General features: G+C 37.3%; 1 protein-coding gene across 1 annotated transcript in view; it reads left to right on the forward strand.

Annotated features, from left to right (window-relative positions):
- Positions 1-19908, forward strand: part of LOC149830019 (Translation initiation factor SUI1 family protein) — a 137052-nt gene extending 117144 nt beyond the window's left edge. The window contains exons 4-7 of the mRNA XM_090016252.1: positions 17759-17840; positions 17940-18007; positions 18098-18181; positions 19555-19908. Coding sequence (XP_089872378.1) covers positions 17759-17840; positions 17940-18007; positions 18098-18181; positions 19555-19611 — 291 coding nt within the window. The 3' untranslated portion in view covers positions 19612-19908. The remainder of the gene's footprint in view (positions 1-17758; positions 17841-17939; positions 18008-18097; positions 18182-19554) is intronic.
- The last annotated feature ends 217 nt before the right edge of the window (positions 19909-20125 follow it).

The raw sequence follows: 20125 nt of genomic DNA on the forward strand, positions 1-20125 counted from the left end.
GTGAGACCTGGTTGACTGAATAAACTATGTCAGGTCGAGTAAAAGTGAGATACTGGAGCATGCCAACCAAGCTTCAATATCGTGTAGGGTCTTCATATAAGTCTCTATCTCTTGAACTTAACTTTTGGTGAAGAATGCATGGAGTGCTCAGAGGCTTGGCATTCTTTCATACCTGCCTTTGTTAAGATATCCATGGTGTATTTATGTTGAGTGAGACTTAGGGCATTTGATTTTCTGAATACCGCAGCTTCCCTAAGTCTTTCATCTTAAACCTTTGACTTAGAAGCTGCTTGACCTCTTCAATATGATCTCTAGAGTTCCCAGTATTAACAATATCATCAACATATATGAGCAGCAAGGTGATTACATCTCTCTGTCTAAAAATAAACAGAGAATGATCTAAAAGTGATCGGGAAAAACTGTGCTCCTGTATTGCTACCGAAAAACTGTCAAATCAAGAACGCGATGCCTGTTTCAATCCATAAAGTGCCCTTCTTAACTTACATACATACCTTTGTGGATCTCCTTCAGCATATCCTATGGGCTGCTCCATGTAAACTTCCTCCTTTAGATCACCATGAAGAAAGACATTTTTAACATCAAGTTGGCTTAGTGTCCATCCATGCTCAACAGCTAGAGAGAGAATAAGCCGAATTGTCCCCATCTTTATAACAGGACTAAATGTTTCATCATAGTCTAGTCCCTGTTCTTGGGTAAAGCCTTTGGCCACAAGCCTCGCCTTATATCTTTCAATGGTGCCATCTGGCTTGTATTTGATTTTGTATACCCATTTTGACCCAACAACATTTCTATTTGATGGTCTTAGAACAATCTCTCAAGTTCCACACTCATGTAGTGCTTCCATCTCATCGTTCATGGCCTCAACCCACCGTCTAGAATGTGTTGCTTGGTGAAAAGTAATGGGTTCATCCTCTTTGTCCAAAGCAGTAAAAAATAATTGAAAATCCATAGAGAAATTCTTGTAACTAACCCATCTTTCAACATGATGTCGAATTTGATTAGACTTTCTAAGGCTAGGATTTTGTGAGCGTGCCTGCTCAAGCATGCTGGCCGTTGGCCTGTGTTGTTCTTGCCGAGTATATACAATGTCCTTGTATTTATCGGGCTGTGGTGAGGCTTTTGTATCTTCTTGGTGACTCCAATTTTCATGATGACTCAAATTGTCATGTTGTTCAACTCTCTCTGTTACCTGCTTACATTCTGCAGGACAACTGATATCGGCCTCAGTAAATAATTCTGACCTCAACCATGGATAGTAGAATTCAACAGCACTCGACGAGTATTCTGTGAAGCCTGGATGGGAATCAAAATTCACCTCATCAAAAACGTGTCTAGAGACTTTGATGCGCTTTGTCCTTGGATCATAACATCTGTAGCCCTTGTAGTCATCTGCATACCCTACAAATCTACACTTTAGGGCATTATCTTGAAATTTGTCCCTTAATGAGTTGTCAACATGAACATAGCATACACATCCAAACACACGTAAATCATGGTAATTGGGATGGACTCCATGTAAAGTAAAATATGGAGATTTATTTTTCGAAATATTCATCAACAATCTATTTATAATATGAACTGCAGTATGAAAGGCTTCCGTCCATAAATTTATGGGTAAATTACTGTCGTGCATCATGCTCATTGCAGTTTCCACAATGTGTCGATGCTTCCTCTTAGCAATTCCATTTTGTTGAGGGGTGTGTGGGCATAACACCTTTCTTCCTATTCCATTTTTCTGGAGAAAACTAATAAAGTCACTATAAGAAAATTCACCTCCGCCATCGGACTGTAAGTACTGAATATTTTCGGAGAAGTGTTTCTTGACATAGGAGTGAAATCTTTGAAACAAGGAGAAAGTTTCTGACTTATGTTTTATGAAAAATATCCACGTATAACGAGAATAGCTATCAATGAAAATGAGATAATATCTAGTACCAGAACAGGAACTGATTGGAGCAGGTCCCCAGACATCCGAACAAACAATTTCAAAAGGCCTTAAAGCTCTTTTATTGACATTATGAAAAGGGAGCACATGGCTCTTACATAGTTGACAACTAGAACATTTTTGTTTATTCTTTTCAAGACTCAGACTCTCACTAGGAATGAGATTATTAGTGACAAGCTTTTTAACAAAATGATCACCACAGTGACCCAACCGACCATGCCATAGATCTGGCTTATTACAATCTGAAACACTGAAAATAAAATCAGATGAGACAAGGGAAAACACAGACGAAGGCTTCAAGGCATTACAGATTGGCAGACAACATGCAGGAGGATCCTCTTGAAAAACATACATGTTACCCTGTCGCTTGCCTTCAATGAATGTTTTTTTCGAATGGAGATCCTTCACATGAACAGAAGGAGTGAATTCAACAAAGACATGATTATCATCAACAAGTTTGAAAACAAAAATAATATTCTTTTTAATATTTGGGGCATGAATAACACTGGAAAGGTTGAGAACAGACTTGGACATAGGGATAACTGAATTTCCAACATGAGAAATAGAGTGATGGGATCCATCCCCATTGACTATACAATTTCCACCAAAATAAGGAATAGGATTGAGAAGCTTACCTGTGTCTCCAGTAACATGAGTTGCTGCCCCAGAATCAACATACCATGTTCCCTACTCATTCTGCTTTAAATTCAATGCTGCTAGGGCTGACATGAGCAATTCTTTTAATTCTCTATTCGATTCAGTTCCTTTCTTATGCTCTCCTTGCTGGTGATTCCCTTTATTTTGCGGATTAAACCAGCAGTTGGCCTTAACATGACCCTTTTTGTTGCATATATAACATGTAGGCACATTTCTCTGTCCTTGAGAATTCAGAAGAGCATTAGGGGTGGGTAAGATCCCACGTCCCCCTGATGCGTTTCTGCCCTGTCCTCCACGTCCTCGAAAACCATATCCTCCTCTCCCTCGTCCATAGCTAACTCCTGTAGCAAGAACATCTTGATTGTGTCCTTGTGTATGAGATTCCTCTGGCAAACCCTTCAACGACATCTCATACTGTATCAACTTAGCGCGTAAATCCTCAAACTTTGGTAATTCAGGTAGACACAACAATGAAGTTGTAAGAACATGATAATCAGCTCCCAATCCATTCAAAATCTGTTGAACCATGTCTTTATCGCTAACAGGGCATCCAATGAGGGTTAATTGATCAACTACACTTTTCATTTTATTCAAATATGCCATGACAGTAAAAGAATCCTTCCTCATCATCTGAAATTCACGCTTGAGGAATACCACTCGAGCCTCTGAAATCTGAGAATATGTGCAAACCAATCTGTCCCATAACTGTGCAGTTGTGCAATCATCTGGAATGGCAATAAGGACTTCCTGCGATAGGGTCAAAGTGAAATAGGCCACAAGTAGCTGATCTCGTTTTTCCCAGTTAAGATATTCCGGATTTGAAATGAAACTAGTAGATGTTACCCCTTTGTCATCCTTATCTTCACGAGATATAAGTTCTGGAGGGGCTGATATGGATCCATCAAGATGACAGAGGAGACCCTGACTCCTTATAAAAGGGATTATTTGTCTTTTCCAGGTCAAAAAATTGAAAGTGTAGTTTTTCAGACACAAGTTGGTTAAGGAAGCTCGTGGAAAGACTGGACTGTGCAGCGGGGAAATCCATAGTAGATAAAAGAATATTGGAAAAGAAAAACAGAAAACAAGGATGGTAATAGACAGACCTGATACTAATCAGATCTGGTTATCTTTTGGCTCAGCAGTAAGAAGAATATAGAAGGCGTTAAGATAGTGGAACGATATTCAGCGAAAAAGAATGTGGATGCAGAAAGCAACGATTTTCAAATCTGGGATTCACAGTTCCAGATCTGGAGATCTGACCCAGAAAGAGAACAGTAGATCAGAGAAAAAAATAGGGTTGCGACAGGCTGGAACAATCCAGATCTGAAGTCAAAACAGAATAAATCTGTGATAGGCTGAAACGAAAGGTAGTTCGCGGCTGTCGCGAATAGAGAGAATCAAAAGAGAACAGAAAAAGAGGAAGGTAGGACGTGAAAAATTTAATAAGGGTTAAAGGCGAGAGACAAGACTACGAAAGATATTTTTTTTTGATTTGGAGAGTAAAGAGTCTCTTCAGTCACACCTTCTGGAAATCACGTTCACGCCCAGATCTAACGAGTTCTGATACCATGTTAGACTTTCAGATCTCCAGTCCTTTACCTGTAGAAGACAGAAAGACAACAGAAAAGAGGGGTATACGAAACAGAGAGGAATACCTTCTCTGGGCGTCCTTTCTCATTGTATATATAGGTATTACAAAACATATTAGGGTACAAGTTTACCCTTAATAATAAATAAAAATTACAACATGACCACTTACATGAGACGTCTGGAATATTAAGGATAAATGATTGGATTTAGATCTTAAGGATCCGGTCCAAGGTAAACAAATGCTATCTTTTTAAAGCCACCATGGTCAGGGATTGGTCCACTCTAGTGACCAAAGTGGGACCCACAACAGTAACACGCCACCGCCGGTTGAGAAGGAGTCCATTGACAACTCATCACAATGCCATGAGGTTGGTTCAAGCTTGCTCTCAAGGCGAGTAAAGAGTCACTCAAGATGACAAGTTACCCAATCTTTCAGGGCGTAATCAAATCTGTATATCTTGTTTATATTAAATTTTGATTCATTATCAAATTTTTAATTTTTCAATGTACCCTTCTGGTACTTATGGCCTTGCGCAATAAGACACACTGAAATTTCTATTTGAATATAATTCATTTTTCAAAACCAGTGCAAACAACTTATTGCAATCTTAACGAGCCTTTACTGCACCTAACAGTAAGCTCTCACTTGGAAAAATCATTTTCCAAGGTCCACAATATAAGAAATAAAATTGGAAACATTCGTAAATTTCAAGTTTACGAATCCCAAACCACTAGGGCCCATGTATAGGCTAAACCACTAGTTTCATAAATTAACTAGTATGATTAAATTTTTTTTTTCTTCTTTATTTATTTTTTTTCTTTTTCTAGGTTCAATCCATCTTTCATGGTTCTAGAACAACTAAAAATGTAGTTTTTTAGTTTTCTCTTTTTTTTTTTCTTAACTAACCACATGAGGTGCATAAATATATATACGTGACCTACGAAGACCCACATATACGAGGTTCTACCCAATTCAAGAGCAACTATACTGACTCATATTCTACGAACTGGGTTTGATTCTTATGCACACACACATATATATTGTTAATGTTCATTTTTTTTTCCAGAAGTCATAAGGGACTGCATATACTCTTATTTCAAAATTTACTTAATATGTATATGAAATAAATTATTTCAAACATACATATTTATATTTTATTGAACTGAGTTTTCCTCCTTATAAATCCTCATATCATCCAACATATATATATATATATATGTCTAGATTTCAAAACATATTAATTGACTATTAAATTAAAACTTTTTCTTGACTGTATTCAAAACACTAGTGAGAGGTCAAAACATTTTTTTTTTCTTTTTGGCATAACTAACATTCAAATTTTATAAGCCAATAAATTTTTTATTTTTTTATAATGCACATAAGCAAAGTGACAAACTAATTATAACAGAAAATTTTATTTCAAATTCACATGAGCATGGGCTGTTCATATAAGACAGAAATTCATTTTAAACACACACACACACACATATATATATATATATATATATATATATATATATATATATATATATATATATATATATATATATATATATATATATGAACATGAGTATTCATCACATAAAAATGCATATAGCAGTCATACAAATTTGTAATGCATATGAACAGGGCTGTTCGCATTTGACAGCCACTCAAAATAATTTTTTTATAAGTGCTGATCATATTTGTGACAACACCTTCTACATAAAAAGCCATAAAATTGCTGTCATAAAATGACAGCAATCCATAAAATGCATCTAAACAGGTACTGTCCATTCTATGACAACTCATATGATTAAAATTCAAGTCCATTGCTGTTATAATATGACAACAAATTCACAAAAAAAAAAAAAATTAGATTGCATATGCACAATGCTGTTCATATTATGACAGCATCTGGTTTAAGAACAAAAGAACAAAGTTGTTCATATTATCATGGTAACAACTAGTTTAAGAACAAAGGAACATGGCTGTTCATATTAACATGACAACAACTTGGTTTAAGCACAGAGAAACAATGTTGTTCATAAGATTGTGACAATTTTTATTTAAACACAAATGAATGGGGCTGTTCATATTGACATGACAACATTATGTTTTTTAAAACAAAATGAACATGGGCTGTTCATATTAACATGACAACATTATATATATTTAGGCACAAATGAACCAGAGCAAATTCATTTCATCAAAATGCTTATGAACCAAATAAATTTTCTGAATTAAAAGAACATCCATTCACGCCAATACAGAAATTGCATGCCTATATGTATACATTAAAACACTTTTTTTCATGAATTAAAATAACATCCATTCACGCCAATACAGAAATCACAGGCATAGATGTATACGTTAAAACAAATTTTTTTTTGGAATTAAAAGAACATCCACTTAACCCAAACCGGTTTAAAAAATAAAACAAAAACTCAAACCGGTTTTCTAAATTCCACCAAAACCGGTTTTTAAAATCAAACACAAAACCAACAACAACAAACAATAACAACAACTACACCTTCATCCCAAAACAATTGGGGTCGGCGATATGAACCAAAAAAGAAAATCATTCTGGGTCTTCCAAATGAATCCTTCTCCTCCAATCATTTCTATCCAATGCCGATTTAAAAAAATCATTCTGGAATTAAAATCAAACACAAAACTGATTTAAAAAAATCAAAACGGGTTTCTAAAAGCACACTTATCTATATATATATATATATTTTCTACAATAAAACTCTAAAACCGGTTTCCAAAAATCGACATTCAAAACCGGGCATCTCGGTTTCAAACTCAGCCAAGTAGCTCAGTTTCTAAAAATGAATCCTAATACATATATTATTTGTTTTTTTTTCAAAACAAACCAGATTGATAACGTGTTTTTTTTTTAAATATCAACTGTGTAACTCAGTTTCTACAAATAAAAAACTGAGTAGCTCGACTACTAAAACCCAAACTCAAAACCGGCTTCATAAATCTCAAAACCGGTAGGCTTGGTTTCAAAAAAATCTATATATATATATATATATTTTCAAGTTACATACAAGAGAAACCAAAATTTAATACTAAGAAAAAGTCAGTTTCTAGAGTTAAAACTAACTCAAAACCGTGCAAGACAATATATATATGCTTATATATATTGTATATTTAACACATTTTTTTTTCTCTTTTTTTTCAGATTTTATTTAGAATGTCATATAGAAAAAACAACACAAAACGTCCACACTTAACAATGTTTGCAGCCACCAATTTTTTTTTTGATAAATCCACTCAAATCGTTCTTAATACATGCCACTAGTGCATAGAAGGGGTCAACACCTACCTTGGTTCTCAAAATCCGACAGACACAAACCCTAGGCGTTGAAAAAACTCGTCCTCAAGCTCGGTTCCATGGCGGTTCTCCTGCTTAAGACCGTCCCAAATACAAAACAATGAAAACCAAAAAGAAAATTCGAAAATCTCTCATACAAATGAGAAAATGCAAGGAAAAATGGAGACGGAAAGGCAGACCTACCTGGGTCTACTCGTCCTTCACCCCTAGGCTGGGTGTCTCCAAAAACTTCAAAAATCTTTAATCAGCTGGTCTGGCCTCCACAGCTGCACCAAAATATGACTGGAAAGGTGAGTGGTATCACCCAAAAATCCGAAGATCTAAAGCCAACCAAAATGTGGAGAGAGAGAGAGAGAGAGAGAGAGAGAGAGAGAGAGAGCTGGATGTCCCCCTCCTCTCTTCCTTTTCTCCAAGTCAAAGATGCCCCCCCTCAATCATACTCTCTTTGACCCCCTTTTTTCCATTCTTTTTTCGTTCTTAATTATATTTTTTTGAATCCACTAAAATGATTGCTCAGCTTGGGTGTCAAGGCCTCTACTCTCAAATAGGAGTAGCAGCCAACTGCTTCCATGGCATGCAGACTAAGCTCTTAGTTTGCATGAATTGGTTCAAGAAGAGGTGAGTTATGCTATTCTATTTACATCAATTTTTCTTGTATTTTTTCTCTTATTTTTTTAATGGGCTAACTAGGTGGCAAAGGGGGTTCTCTTCTTTTGAAAACCTCTACCTCTCTCTAAAACCTATTTCCTTCTTTTCAAATCACCTCACTCTATAAAACTAATTCAAAAACCTACCTTAGTCAAAATGCATGAGACCAATATAGGTCTCATAGTTGACTTGGTTGGTCAACCCAGGTTGGGACGATTATGTCCCCTGGGGTAAAAAATACCCTTACAAGACTCTTAATTTACTCAAATTGCCCCCAAAACTTGCTGAGGGTGTTCCAAAGTCAATTCAAGCCTAAGTCACACGGACTCAGCTAGGGAGGCGCCGCATCCGAGTCGACACGCCCCGACACGGGAGCGGACACGGGTGCGGCTTAGGACACAGTCCGGACTCAGTCAACGGTGAGTCAGACTCGGTCCACGAATCTAGGCCGAGTCCATCCTCGTTTTGGACTCGGTCAATGTTGACCGAGTCTATATTCGTTCATTTTTAAGGTGAAAAAACTAAAAAAATTGATTTTTTTAAATATATATATATATATATATATATATATATATATATATATATATATATATATATATATATATATATATATATATATATATAAAGAGACTGTGCTGTGCACTGTGCATAGTCACAACTGCGGACTGTTTACAGTGACAGTGATAGTGCTGTGCACTGTGCACAGTCTGTGCTGTGTGCACAGTCACAGTGCAAACTGTGCACTTTTTTTTTAAATATATATATATATATATATATATATATATATATATATATATATATATATATATATATATATATATATATATATATATATATATATATATATATATATATATATATATATATATAGCTGAGTCCCTGTCTCCAAAATTTTTAAAATTGCGCCGCACCCGTGTCGCACCCGCACCCATGTGACATAGATTCAAGCACATATTTGATGAAATAAAAGTCAAAATTCATCAAAATTTCGTTGTGAATCCATTCCGAGTCTCGAAAATAGGGTTTGCTAGCCCTAAAGGTCCGAATTTATTTTAGAAAGGGAATTACTCAAAAATCAGGGTTTTTACATTCTACCCTCCTAAAAAAAATTGTCCTCGAAATCTTACTTGAACAACGAAGGATACTGAACTCGCATGTCTTCCTCGGTTTTCCAGGTGCACTCTTCAAAGCCATGATGTTGCCATCTCACCTTTGCTATCGAATCACCTTGTTTTGCCAGATTTTTTCCCGTTGATCAACGATCTCAACCGGACTCTCCTCAACTGTCATGTCCTCTCGTACCTCTAGGTCTGTATAATCGATCACATGAGAAGGGTCACCAACGTATTTTCGCAACATCAATATATGAGATACATTGTGAATCTGAGCAAACTTCGGCTACAAAGTTACTTGATATGCGGAACTACCAATCTGTTCTAGAATCTCGAATGATCCAAGAAACCTTGAACTCACTTTCCCTTTTTTCCGAAGCGAAAGATGCTGCAGGAGGGCGAGATCTTTATAAAAACATGGTCTCCCACTTCAAAAGTCAGTGTGCGATGCTTCCTGTCAGCATAACTCTTCTGCCTGCTCTGCACTCTGAGCAACTTCTGATGAATCATCTGCACTTGATCTGAGTAATGTTGAATAATCTCTGGTGACTCTAAGACTCGTTCACCAACCTCGCTCCAACAACTAGGAGAACGACATGGCCTTCCGTACAAAGCCTCATGCGGGGCCATCTGAATGCTGGTATGGTAGCTATTATTATATACTAACTCTGCCAGTGCAACATGTTTATCCCACTCTCCGTACCACTAAAAAACACAAGCACGTAGCATATCCTTCAAGGTCTGAATAGTCTTCTTTGACTGGCCATCGGTGAGGATGAAAAGCTGTGCTAAACTTCAGCTTTGTGCCGAGTACGCTCTACAACTGCTTCTAAAATCGCGAGGTAAAACGAGGGTCGCGATCTGACGTAATAGATCATGAAACACCATGCAAGCAAACGACTTCATCGATGTATAACTCGACTAGCTTCTCCTAAGACTTGTTCATGCTAATCGGCAAGAAATGAGTTTATTTTGTCAACCTATCCACAATCACCCATATTGTGTCATTACCTCTACAGGTTGTCGGCAGACCAACGATAAAATCCATCGTGCTGTCATCCCACTTTCACTCAGAAATATCCGACTGTAGAAGACCTCCAAGTCTCTGATGCTCGATCTTCACTTGTTGGCAGGTGAGGCATCTCACCACAAACTCTTCTACATCCTTTCTCATGCCGTTCCACCAGTAATGCCTCTAAAGATTCTTAAACATCTTGGTACTCCCAAGATGAATTGAGTACCTCGATCTGTGAGCTTCTACCAATATCTCGTCTCTTAAAATAGGATCATGAAGACTCCACAATCTCTGTATAAAATGTATCACACCATCACTGCTGCACGAATATCGAGACTCGACCTTACCAGCCTCAGCCACAAACTTCTCATAGTTAGGACTTGCTTTCTGAGCAAGAGCGATCCTATCCAAAATTTTTGGTCTGGCGACCAAATTCGCACACAATTGGCCGTAACACTCTACAAATAGATGCTAATCTATAAAGCTCTGCAGAAGATCCCAATCTCGTCTGATCAAACATGAAACTGAAGCATTTCTGCTCAATACACTCGCAACAACATTGGCCTTTTCTGGATGGTACCATATAGCAAAATCGTAAGCCTTCACAAACTCTAGTCGTCTTCTCTATTTCAGATTTAGCTCCTTGTACGAAAAGATGTATTTAAGACTCTTATCGTCAGAGAAGACCTCAAAAGTCTCACCATATAATTAGTGCCTCCATAACTTAAGTGCAAAAACCACTATTGCTAGCTCCATGTCATGGGTCAGGTAATTCCGCTTATGAGTCAACTGCCTTGAAGCATACTCGATCACCCTACCATGTTGCATCAACACACATCCCAAACCAATACCCAAAGCATCACTATATACAACGAAGTCTCTTGAGCCACTGGGTAGGGCTAAAATTGGGTTTGATGTCAGCTTCTCTTTCAAGGTTCTGAAGCTCTCATCATACTGCGGCGTCCACACGTACTTTGCTCCCTTTGGCAACAACTTCGTCATAGGGGCAACAATTCTGGCGAAATACTGAATAAATAATTGATAATAGCCTGCTAAGCCCAAAAAGTTACGGACTTCCGTAACATTCTTCGGTGGTTCCCATTCCATCACTGCTTTTACCTTTGCTGGATCAACTTCAATACCATGGCAAAAAACCACGTAACCCAAAAACATCACTCTATCTAGCCAAAACTCACATTTTGAGAACTTAGCATAAAATTTATGTTCTCTCAACTTATGAACTTTATGTTGCTCCACATTCTCAGACTACACTAGGATATCGTCAATGAACACGATCACGAACTGATCCAGGTATTGACAAAAAACTCGGTTCATTAGATCCATAAAAATTGCAGGAGCATTCGTCAACCCGAATGACATCACCAAGAACTTATAATGCTCATTAGATCCATAAAAACTGTAGGAGCATTCGTTAACCCGAATGGCATCACCAAGAACTCATAATGCCCATATCGAGTACGAAATGCAGTCTTAGACACATCCTCTTGCTTAATTCTCAATTGGTGATATCCCGTTTGCAAGTCTATCTTCAAGAATACCTTGACCATCTTCAACTGATTGAACAAATCCTTAATTCTCGACAACGGGTACTTATTTTTAATCGTCACTTGATTGAGCATCCTTTAGTCGATATACAATTGCAAAGATCCATCCTTCTTAACAAAAAGAACAGGAGCTCCTCACGACGAACACTCGGCCGGATGAAACCATGCTCCAAAAGTTATTATAACTACTTCTTCAACTCTACTAGCTCGGCTGACGCCATACAGTATGGTGCTTTGGATACCAGAGCTGTATCAGGCACCAAATCTACTGAAAACTCCACGTCTCTTGGTGGCGGTAAACCAGGCAAATCTTTTGGAAAGACTTCCACGAACTCTCGAACAACTTCTATATCATAAATCGATGCTTCCTCATGATTCAATGCAATCACACTGGCGAGGAACATTTGACCTCCGAGTCGCACGAACTTCGAGGATCTCAATGAAGAGATCACCCTCTCATCACAAGAGGGTCGAACAACATAAAATTTGACTAGGGGCTGATTCAGGTCTCTTCAACAAGACCCTGTGCCCACGACACTCCAAATTGGTGAAGTGCTTACAAAGCCAATCCATTCCGAGAATGACATCAAAATCCGTCTTCTTGAGAAGGATGAGATTTGCCGGGAACACACAATCATCAATCAACATTGCAACTCTGGAGAGATGCAATCCACAACATGCTTTAGCTCTTAAGGGTGTGGTTATATCCACCCAGCAATCCATCTTGACTGCTGGAATATTCAGCAACTGAGCGAAATCCTTCGACACAAAAGAATGTGTCACACCGGAGTCGAACAAAACTCGAGTTGAGAAGTCAGCGATGTCCAGGATACCTTCTATGACTTGATGGCTCGATCATGCCTCATTTGCGGTAGCCACGTACACATGTCCCACTGTCTTTATCTGCTGCTGCTGTCATGGAGCCTGCTGATGCTACTGCTGCAAAGGCTGTGGAGCAACCACTCTCTGAGGAAAAAATCTGATAAAGTAGCCTTATGACCACAATGCAAACTTGCGCCGGTCTCTCTGGGACAAGGCTGTCTTGCATGATCTTTCTGACACCTCTGGCACCTACCAGTAGACTGTCTCTGCTGTCGCTGCTGTTGCTTTTCCTTGTACCTTTGTTGCTTCTGATATGGGGCTTGCCTATGATTCTTGTTCTGCTGGTTCTTCTGAAATGTCTTCTTGAAGGACTTCTGCAAATCCTTTTTCGTCCCTGATGCTGATGGATGTGGCTTCACCTTGCTCGGATTCTTCTTTGATAACCTCCAGTCCTTGTCAATGATGTTGGTTGCCTCGATCGCCTCCAATAGTGTCTAAGGGCGCCCAACTAGAACCTTGCTACGTCGTCCATCACAAAGTCCTCGGGTGAACTTCAGTGCTCGTGCCTTATTAGTCGGAAAAGTATTGTGCAATATCGCCCCAAGTGTCAGAATTTGCTCGTGTACTCCAAAAAAGTTGAGCTACCCTATTTCAGCTCCAAATATATATATATATATATATATATATATATATATATATATATATATATATATGTCCAGATTTCAAAACATATTAATTGAATATTAAATTAGAACTTTTTCTTGACCGTATTCAAAACACACTAGAGAAAGGTCAAAACATATATTTTTTTCTTTTTGGCATAACTAACATTCAAATTGAATAGGCCAATAAAATTTTTATTTTTTTATAATGCATATGAGCAAAGTGGCAAACTAATTATAACAGAAAATGTTATTTCAAATGCACATGAGTATGAGCTGTTCGTACATGACAGAAATTCATTTTAAACACACACACACACACACACACACACACACACACACACACACACACACACATATATATATATATATATATATATATATATATATATATATATATATAATGAACATGAGTATTCATTACATAAAAATGCATGTAGGAGGCTATTCATACAAATTTGTAATGCATATGAATAGGGCTGTTCACATTTGACAGCCACTCAAAATAAAAATTTCATATGCAAGTGCTAGGACAACACCTTCTACATAAAACTCCATAGACTTGTCATAAAATGATAGCAATCCATAAAATGCATATCTAAACAAGTGTTGTCCATACTATGACTACAACTCATATTATGACAGCATCTAGTTTAAAAACAAAGGAACATGGTTGTTCATATTATCATGGTAACAACTAGTTTAAGAACAAAGGAACATGGCTGTTCATATTAACATGACAACAACTTGGTTTAAGCACAAAGAAACAATGTTGTACATGAGATTGTGGCAGAAATTTTATTTAAACACAAATGAATGGGTCTGTTCATATTGACATGACAACATTATGTTTTTAAAACAAAATAAACATGGGTTGTTCATATTAACATGACAACATTATATATATTTAGGCATAAATGAACCAGGGAAAATTCATTTCATCAAAATGCTTATGAACCAAATAAATTTTATGAATTAAAAGAACATCCATTCACGCCAATACAGAAATTGCATGCCTATATGTATACATTAAAACAAATTTTTTTATGAATTAAAAGAACATCCATTCACGCCAAAACAGAAATCGCAGGTCTATATGTATACGTTAAAACAAATTTTTTTTGAATTAAAAAAACATCCACTTAACCCAAACCGATTTAAAAAAAAACCAAAAACTCAAACCAGTTTTCTAAAATCCACCAAAACCGGTTTCTAAAACAAACACAAAAATGACTTAAAAAAATCAAAACAGGTTTCTAAAACCACACTTTATTATATATATATATATATATATATATTTTCCTACAATAAAACTCTGAAACCGGTTTCTAAAAAAAATCATAACTCAAAACTGGTTTCCCAAAATCAACATTCAAACACAAAGTTGAGTAGCTTAGTTTCTAAAAATGAAACCTAATACATATATGAATTTTTTTTCAAAACAAACCATATTCATAACGTGTTTTTTTTAAAAACACCAACCGTGTAACTCGATTTTTGTACAAATAAAAAACTAAGTAGCTCGGTTAGTAAAACCCAAACTCAAAACCGGTTTCATAAATCTCAAAACCGGTAGGCTTGGTTTCAAAACATCTATATATATATATTTTCAAGTTACACACAAGAGAAACCAAAGTTTAATACTAAAAAAAAGTCGGTTTCTAGAGTTAAAACTAACTCAAAACCGTGCAAGGCAATATATATATATATATATATATATATATATGCCTTGAGGTGCAGATAAAAAGTGCAAACGATACGAGGCACATGCCTCATATGTTGAGGCCCTTAACCTGAGGCGTGCACCTCATTTTGTTTGGGTTAAATGGGGTCAAAGCCACCATTTGACCCAAAAAAGGCGGGGTGGATTGACTGATTAGGGCCTCCCTCCTCTCATCTCTCGCCTTCTCTCTCTCGCTCGCTGCCGAAAGGAGGAGGAAGAAGAATAAGAAGGTATCACCCTCCCTCTCTCTCGCCCTCCTTGCTGTCTCCCTCTCTCTGTTTCTCCATCCCGCTGTCCCTCTCTCGTTGTCTCCCTCCCTCTCTCAGTCTCTCCCTCTGTCACTATCTCCCTCTTTCTCTGTCTCTCTCTCTCTCTCTCTCTCCCTCTCTTTCTGTTTCCCTCTTTCTATTTCTCCCTCTCTCGCTGCACACACACGCAACACAAACACATGCTCTGTCCTTCTTGTCAGTCGACCAACCTTATTATTTTTCATCAAGTTGAAAATTAACACTGTTTTGACAGCTAACCTTTCTAAAAATTAACACTGCTTTGTCCTTGTGAGCTTTTTTCCCACTCAAGGGATGAACCATGTAACCAACTAACCTTTCTAAAAATTATATTGATGAGATAATTTTTTTGTTCAAATAATTGTCATGCTATTCATATGGTTACATTTCAAGTTTGCTTTGTTCTATATATTTTCTTGTGGAAGTTGATTAAATATTTCTATTTCATCTCTTCAAGTAACAATCTCAAATTCATTTGATATGCATCTTGATAGATATCATATACCCTTTAATGAAATCTGAGATGGCCTACTTTTCATTTAATGTTTTCTTGTGGCCTACTTTTTATTTCTTAGATACTTGCATAGATCAATATACACATTAATGTTATTTTTACATGTTAATCTCATATTTTTTGGTATTTATTTGCGATTTTCTATTTCTTATTGGTTGTTTTTTCATCAATAAAGTATTTATTTATTTGTATTTTTAGATATTTTTTAAAGGATTTTTTAAAGTTTTTTTAAAAAAAGTTTGAGGCTTACACTTAACGCCTCGAGGCTTATGCCTTGCTTCAGTTTTTGGTGGAGCACTACACTACGCCTCAATGCTTTTCACAACGTTGCTGATAAGGTTGTCCTTGACTGTCCCATAAGTGCGGGTGCTGGTGAGACATGGAAGTTTCAAATAACTTGGGTGTGGGGGTGCATATATATATATATATATAGTGTGTGTGTGTGTACATATTTATGTATATAATATAGTTAAAACTAGACTCAATTTGGGTTAACCGAACCCAATTTCAGATAAAGAGGATCCCACTGTGGTTGACCACACCTGACACTGCAAAATCCATGTCTAAGTGTCTCACCTGCAACGGTGCTGGTGCGTTGCACTTTTAGAAGTCTGTGTTTCATATGTCCTCGCCTAAGCATGGGACAACCTAATAATTTCCTTTCTTTTTTTGGTAAAGTAAAAAGGCGAAAAGGGGAGGGGAGTTTTAAAAACCCTAACCTCTACCCTTTCCGTTTCTCTGTGTGTGTGTGTGTGTGTTTCAGGCCCTTTGGCTGTTGCCGAAGGAGAAGAAGAGGCAGCTTGCCCCCCCCCCCCCCTCTCTCTCTACCCTCTGCTTCTTCTTTTCCCCTTTTATTCCTCCCTTCCTCTCCCCTCTTCTTCTCCTCCCTTCTTCCTCCTGCCCCTCTTCTTCTTTTTCTCTCCTTTCTACTAAGTCTTCCACTTCTTCGTCATCTCTCCCCTCTGCTGCTTCTTCCTCTTCTCTTCTTCTTCTTGTTTAGCTGAGGGATAGAGAAAAATATACATGTATATACATTCTATGTTATATATATATATAATCTTTTGATTATATATATAGCAGTATTCAATAGAGAAAGGTTGATGGAAGGATAACAATCAATACTCGAGTACCAGAAAAAAAAACCTATCCCCTCCCCCACAACTAAAAGATTGTTGGTGATTCTGTTGAAAATTTTGAATTGTATTGCATTTAGATAAATATGTTATAGATAAAGATAGCTATTGAAGATCAGCTCTTGGTCTTCTCCACCCTACTCACCCCCAAATACCAATCTCTAGTTTGTTAAAGTACTTATTCCACTCACTCTGCGCCAGCCAACCAATGCGGGGTGGGTTACCTTGGGGCTCACCTCTTTCGGCAGAGGATAAAGAGGAGTGAAATGTAGATGGACAGATGGTGATCTTAGTGTCGTTTTCCTAGTCAACATTCCATTTTTCAGAAAAGTGTGGGGGCCTTGATCAAATAGCTTCATTCGAGCACCAGGAAGATCAAGATTGCAGGTGAGTTCAACAAAGCAGCTTATTGGTCCTATCTCATTTGAGGTTGCTTTCCATCTGTCTAGCTTGGTGTCAGTAAGGCAACGACGTCGGTTGGCATGACAGGCATCGGTTCAGAGCTCTTTATGGAGCAAAGCGTGAGGTTGTAAATATATATTCGAGTGAAATCATGTATAGTTATAAAATATATATTACTTGTATGTATATTTTTTCTGTTTATATATATTATGCATGAGATACAATAAAGCCTTCTTTTTCCTATGTTTACACTTTTCTGTATCCTGGAGTACTAATGATGATAATATTAAAAAGGCATTCCTTGTCAAACAATTATATTAAGAATTTATGTTCCAGGAGAAACAAGAAGTCATCATTGAGAAGGTAGTTCGTAACAAGCGCAAATGTGTGACAATTGTGAAAGGCCTTGACCTCTTTGGTACGTGAACTTTCAATCCTGGTTATCTTATCCTGGCTTGTTGAGAAATTCTCATTGATGTTATTCATAGTTTTCTTTCATACATTGCTGGATGGTTAGGTGTCAAACTGAGTGAAGCTTCAAAGAAACTTGGGAAAAAGTTTGCCACAGGCGCCTCTGTTGTTAAGGTAAAATGAAGTATTTTGTTATCATATAAATTCTAGCTGAACCTTCACATTTGCATTTTCTGATGCTCTTTGTGTCATTCTTTTTTTCAGGGCCCAACTGAAAAGGACCAAATTGATGTCCAAGGAGACATTGCCTATGACATTGTTGAGTTTATGACAGAGACTTGGCCGGATGTAATTTGCTACCTTTGCTCTCTTTCTCTTGGATATGTGTAGGTCTTATTTATGACAGAACCAAAGGAAATGGTTGAGACAAGACGTTCATAAACATTATACAAGTGTCTCCAAGTAGGCTTGAACATTCGTCCAGGCAGCAGACAAAGTTTCAGGCTCCCAGGCCAGGATGCGCTACTTTGGGCCCAATTGTGGGGTCACCTTCATTGATCTGGGGTTAACCCTTGTCCAAGCTGGGGAACAAATTCTTTAAAATAGCTTGTCTCAGCTGGGGCCATATAGCACAGTGGGTTCTTTTTTAGCTTGAGTCCAGTCCTATGGAACATGGAGTGGGGACTATTTATTGGGCTAGAGGCCAACCAAAACCAGGCCTAGAGCTGAGTTAACACGACCACTGCGTTCTGCTTGGTCCTGGTTTCCACTTGCTTGATGGAGTTGAATTGGCCTACCCTGATCACAGACCAGCCCGGCCCTGTGCTTACACTATTTTTAATATTAATTGTTTGGACGTCTTTTTTTTTTGCCCTCTCTGTGGTCTGACCCTAGGATCTGAAGGACTATAAATTTCTGATTCTTTGTATGCTTGGTTGAGGTAGACATACTCATAAAATGGCGAGTGTCATCTGAATGGGCAGTATGGATGGAAAGAGTGTTAGAACCTCTAGAAGGGAATCATCACTCAGGACTCATGCATATTCAGCACGAAGTGACCAAATACTTGTAGCAAGACTGTTTGATATCACCTAGATTGAATATTGTTCTTAGACATGAAATTCATCCGATAGCAATTTAGTTCTTGATTTTTCAGAATGTGATTTTGTTTATTTTTTTTTCTAGGTGTAACATCTGGTTACACTTATGGCTTTTATGATTTTCGAAAGATCCTTGCATGTGGTCTCAACATTTGACATGACACAGTAAATACATGGTCAAACTGTGTTTTATTTTTACGTGTCACTGGTTTCTTACATTATGTTTATTTTTCCATGCTAGCTTGAAGTTTCTTGTTTGAATGTCACAATTTCTTTTTGGGCACTTTTATCACTTTTTTTATCACTTTTGGCTTAGCCTTCTTTTATCTTGAATAAATCATATCAATGCAAAGTTAGTTTATGTAATTTATGGCTTAGCCTTCTTTTAGCTTGAATAAATCATATCAATGCAAAGTTAGTTTATGTAATTTATTGTCATTGGCATTGTAACTGGTATATGCAGCTAATGTTGTTAAGGTGACTCACAGATGCACCTTCTAGTTGATGTTCACCTTCATCTTTTTAGCTGGCTATAGCTTTCCAAGTTTGTGCGCTATTTACCTGCTTTACATGCAAGTATTTAGTAATTTGCAGGCTGTTGTACTGATATTATTATTTCAGGTTCCAGAAACTGCAATTTACTTCATTGAAGATGGGAAAAAGGTCCCTGCTGCTTGATTATCTACTGCATGCAAAAGTACCAGTTGGCAATTACATTATCTGGATGGGCCTTCTGTTATCCTGTACAAAGTGGGGATTTATTCAATTTTATGCTGTTGCAACAGATATACTGACATAATCTCTGTTATATTTTCACTTTCTATGGAGATTTGAGGATGTATACCTCCCTTTTTTAGGTCATAAGTGACAGTCCCCCCTTATACACACTGCTAAGGCATATTAATGTCTAGATTAACTGCCTGAAGTTTACAGTACTGGTAATATAATAAGTTCACTGCTCCAAGTTTGTGAAAAGAAGCAACAGTTCCCTTCTAAATTCTGTAAGTTAAAGTCCATGCCTAAATTCTAAAGTTAACAGGCCCATGGGCATGCTATTCAGCTTAGATACATAGGCTAAACTTGAGAGTCCAGTACGAAGAAAAGTTTTGAACAAAGTCTTGCAATTTCTGCACATTTTTACCTTAATTGATGAAAAAAAATCACTTTTGGTGCATAAGTTGCTTTGGTGCTA

Source organism: Nuphar pumila, chromosome 8, assembly GCF_984573655.1.
Source record: "Nuphar pumila chromosome 8, dmNupPumi1.hap1.1, whole genome shotgun sequence".
In the NCBI taxonomy this organism is placed as follows: Eukaryota; Viridiplantae; Streptophyta; class Magnoliopsida; order Nymphaeales; family Nymphaeaceae; genus Nuphar; species Nuphar pumila.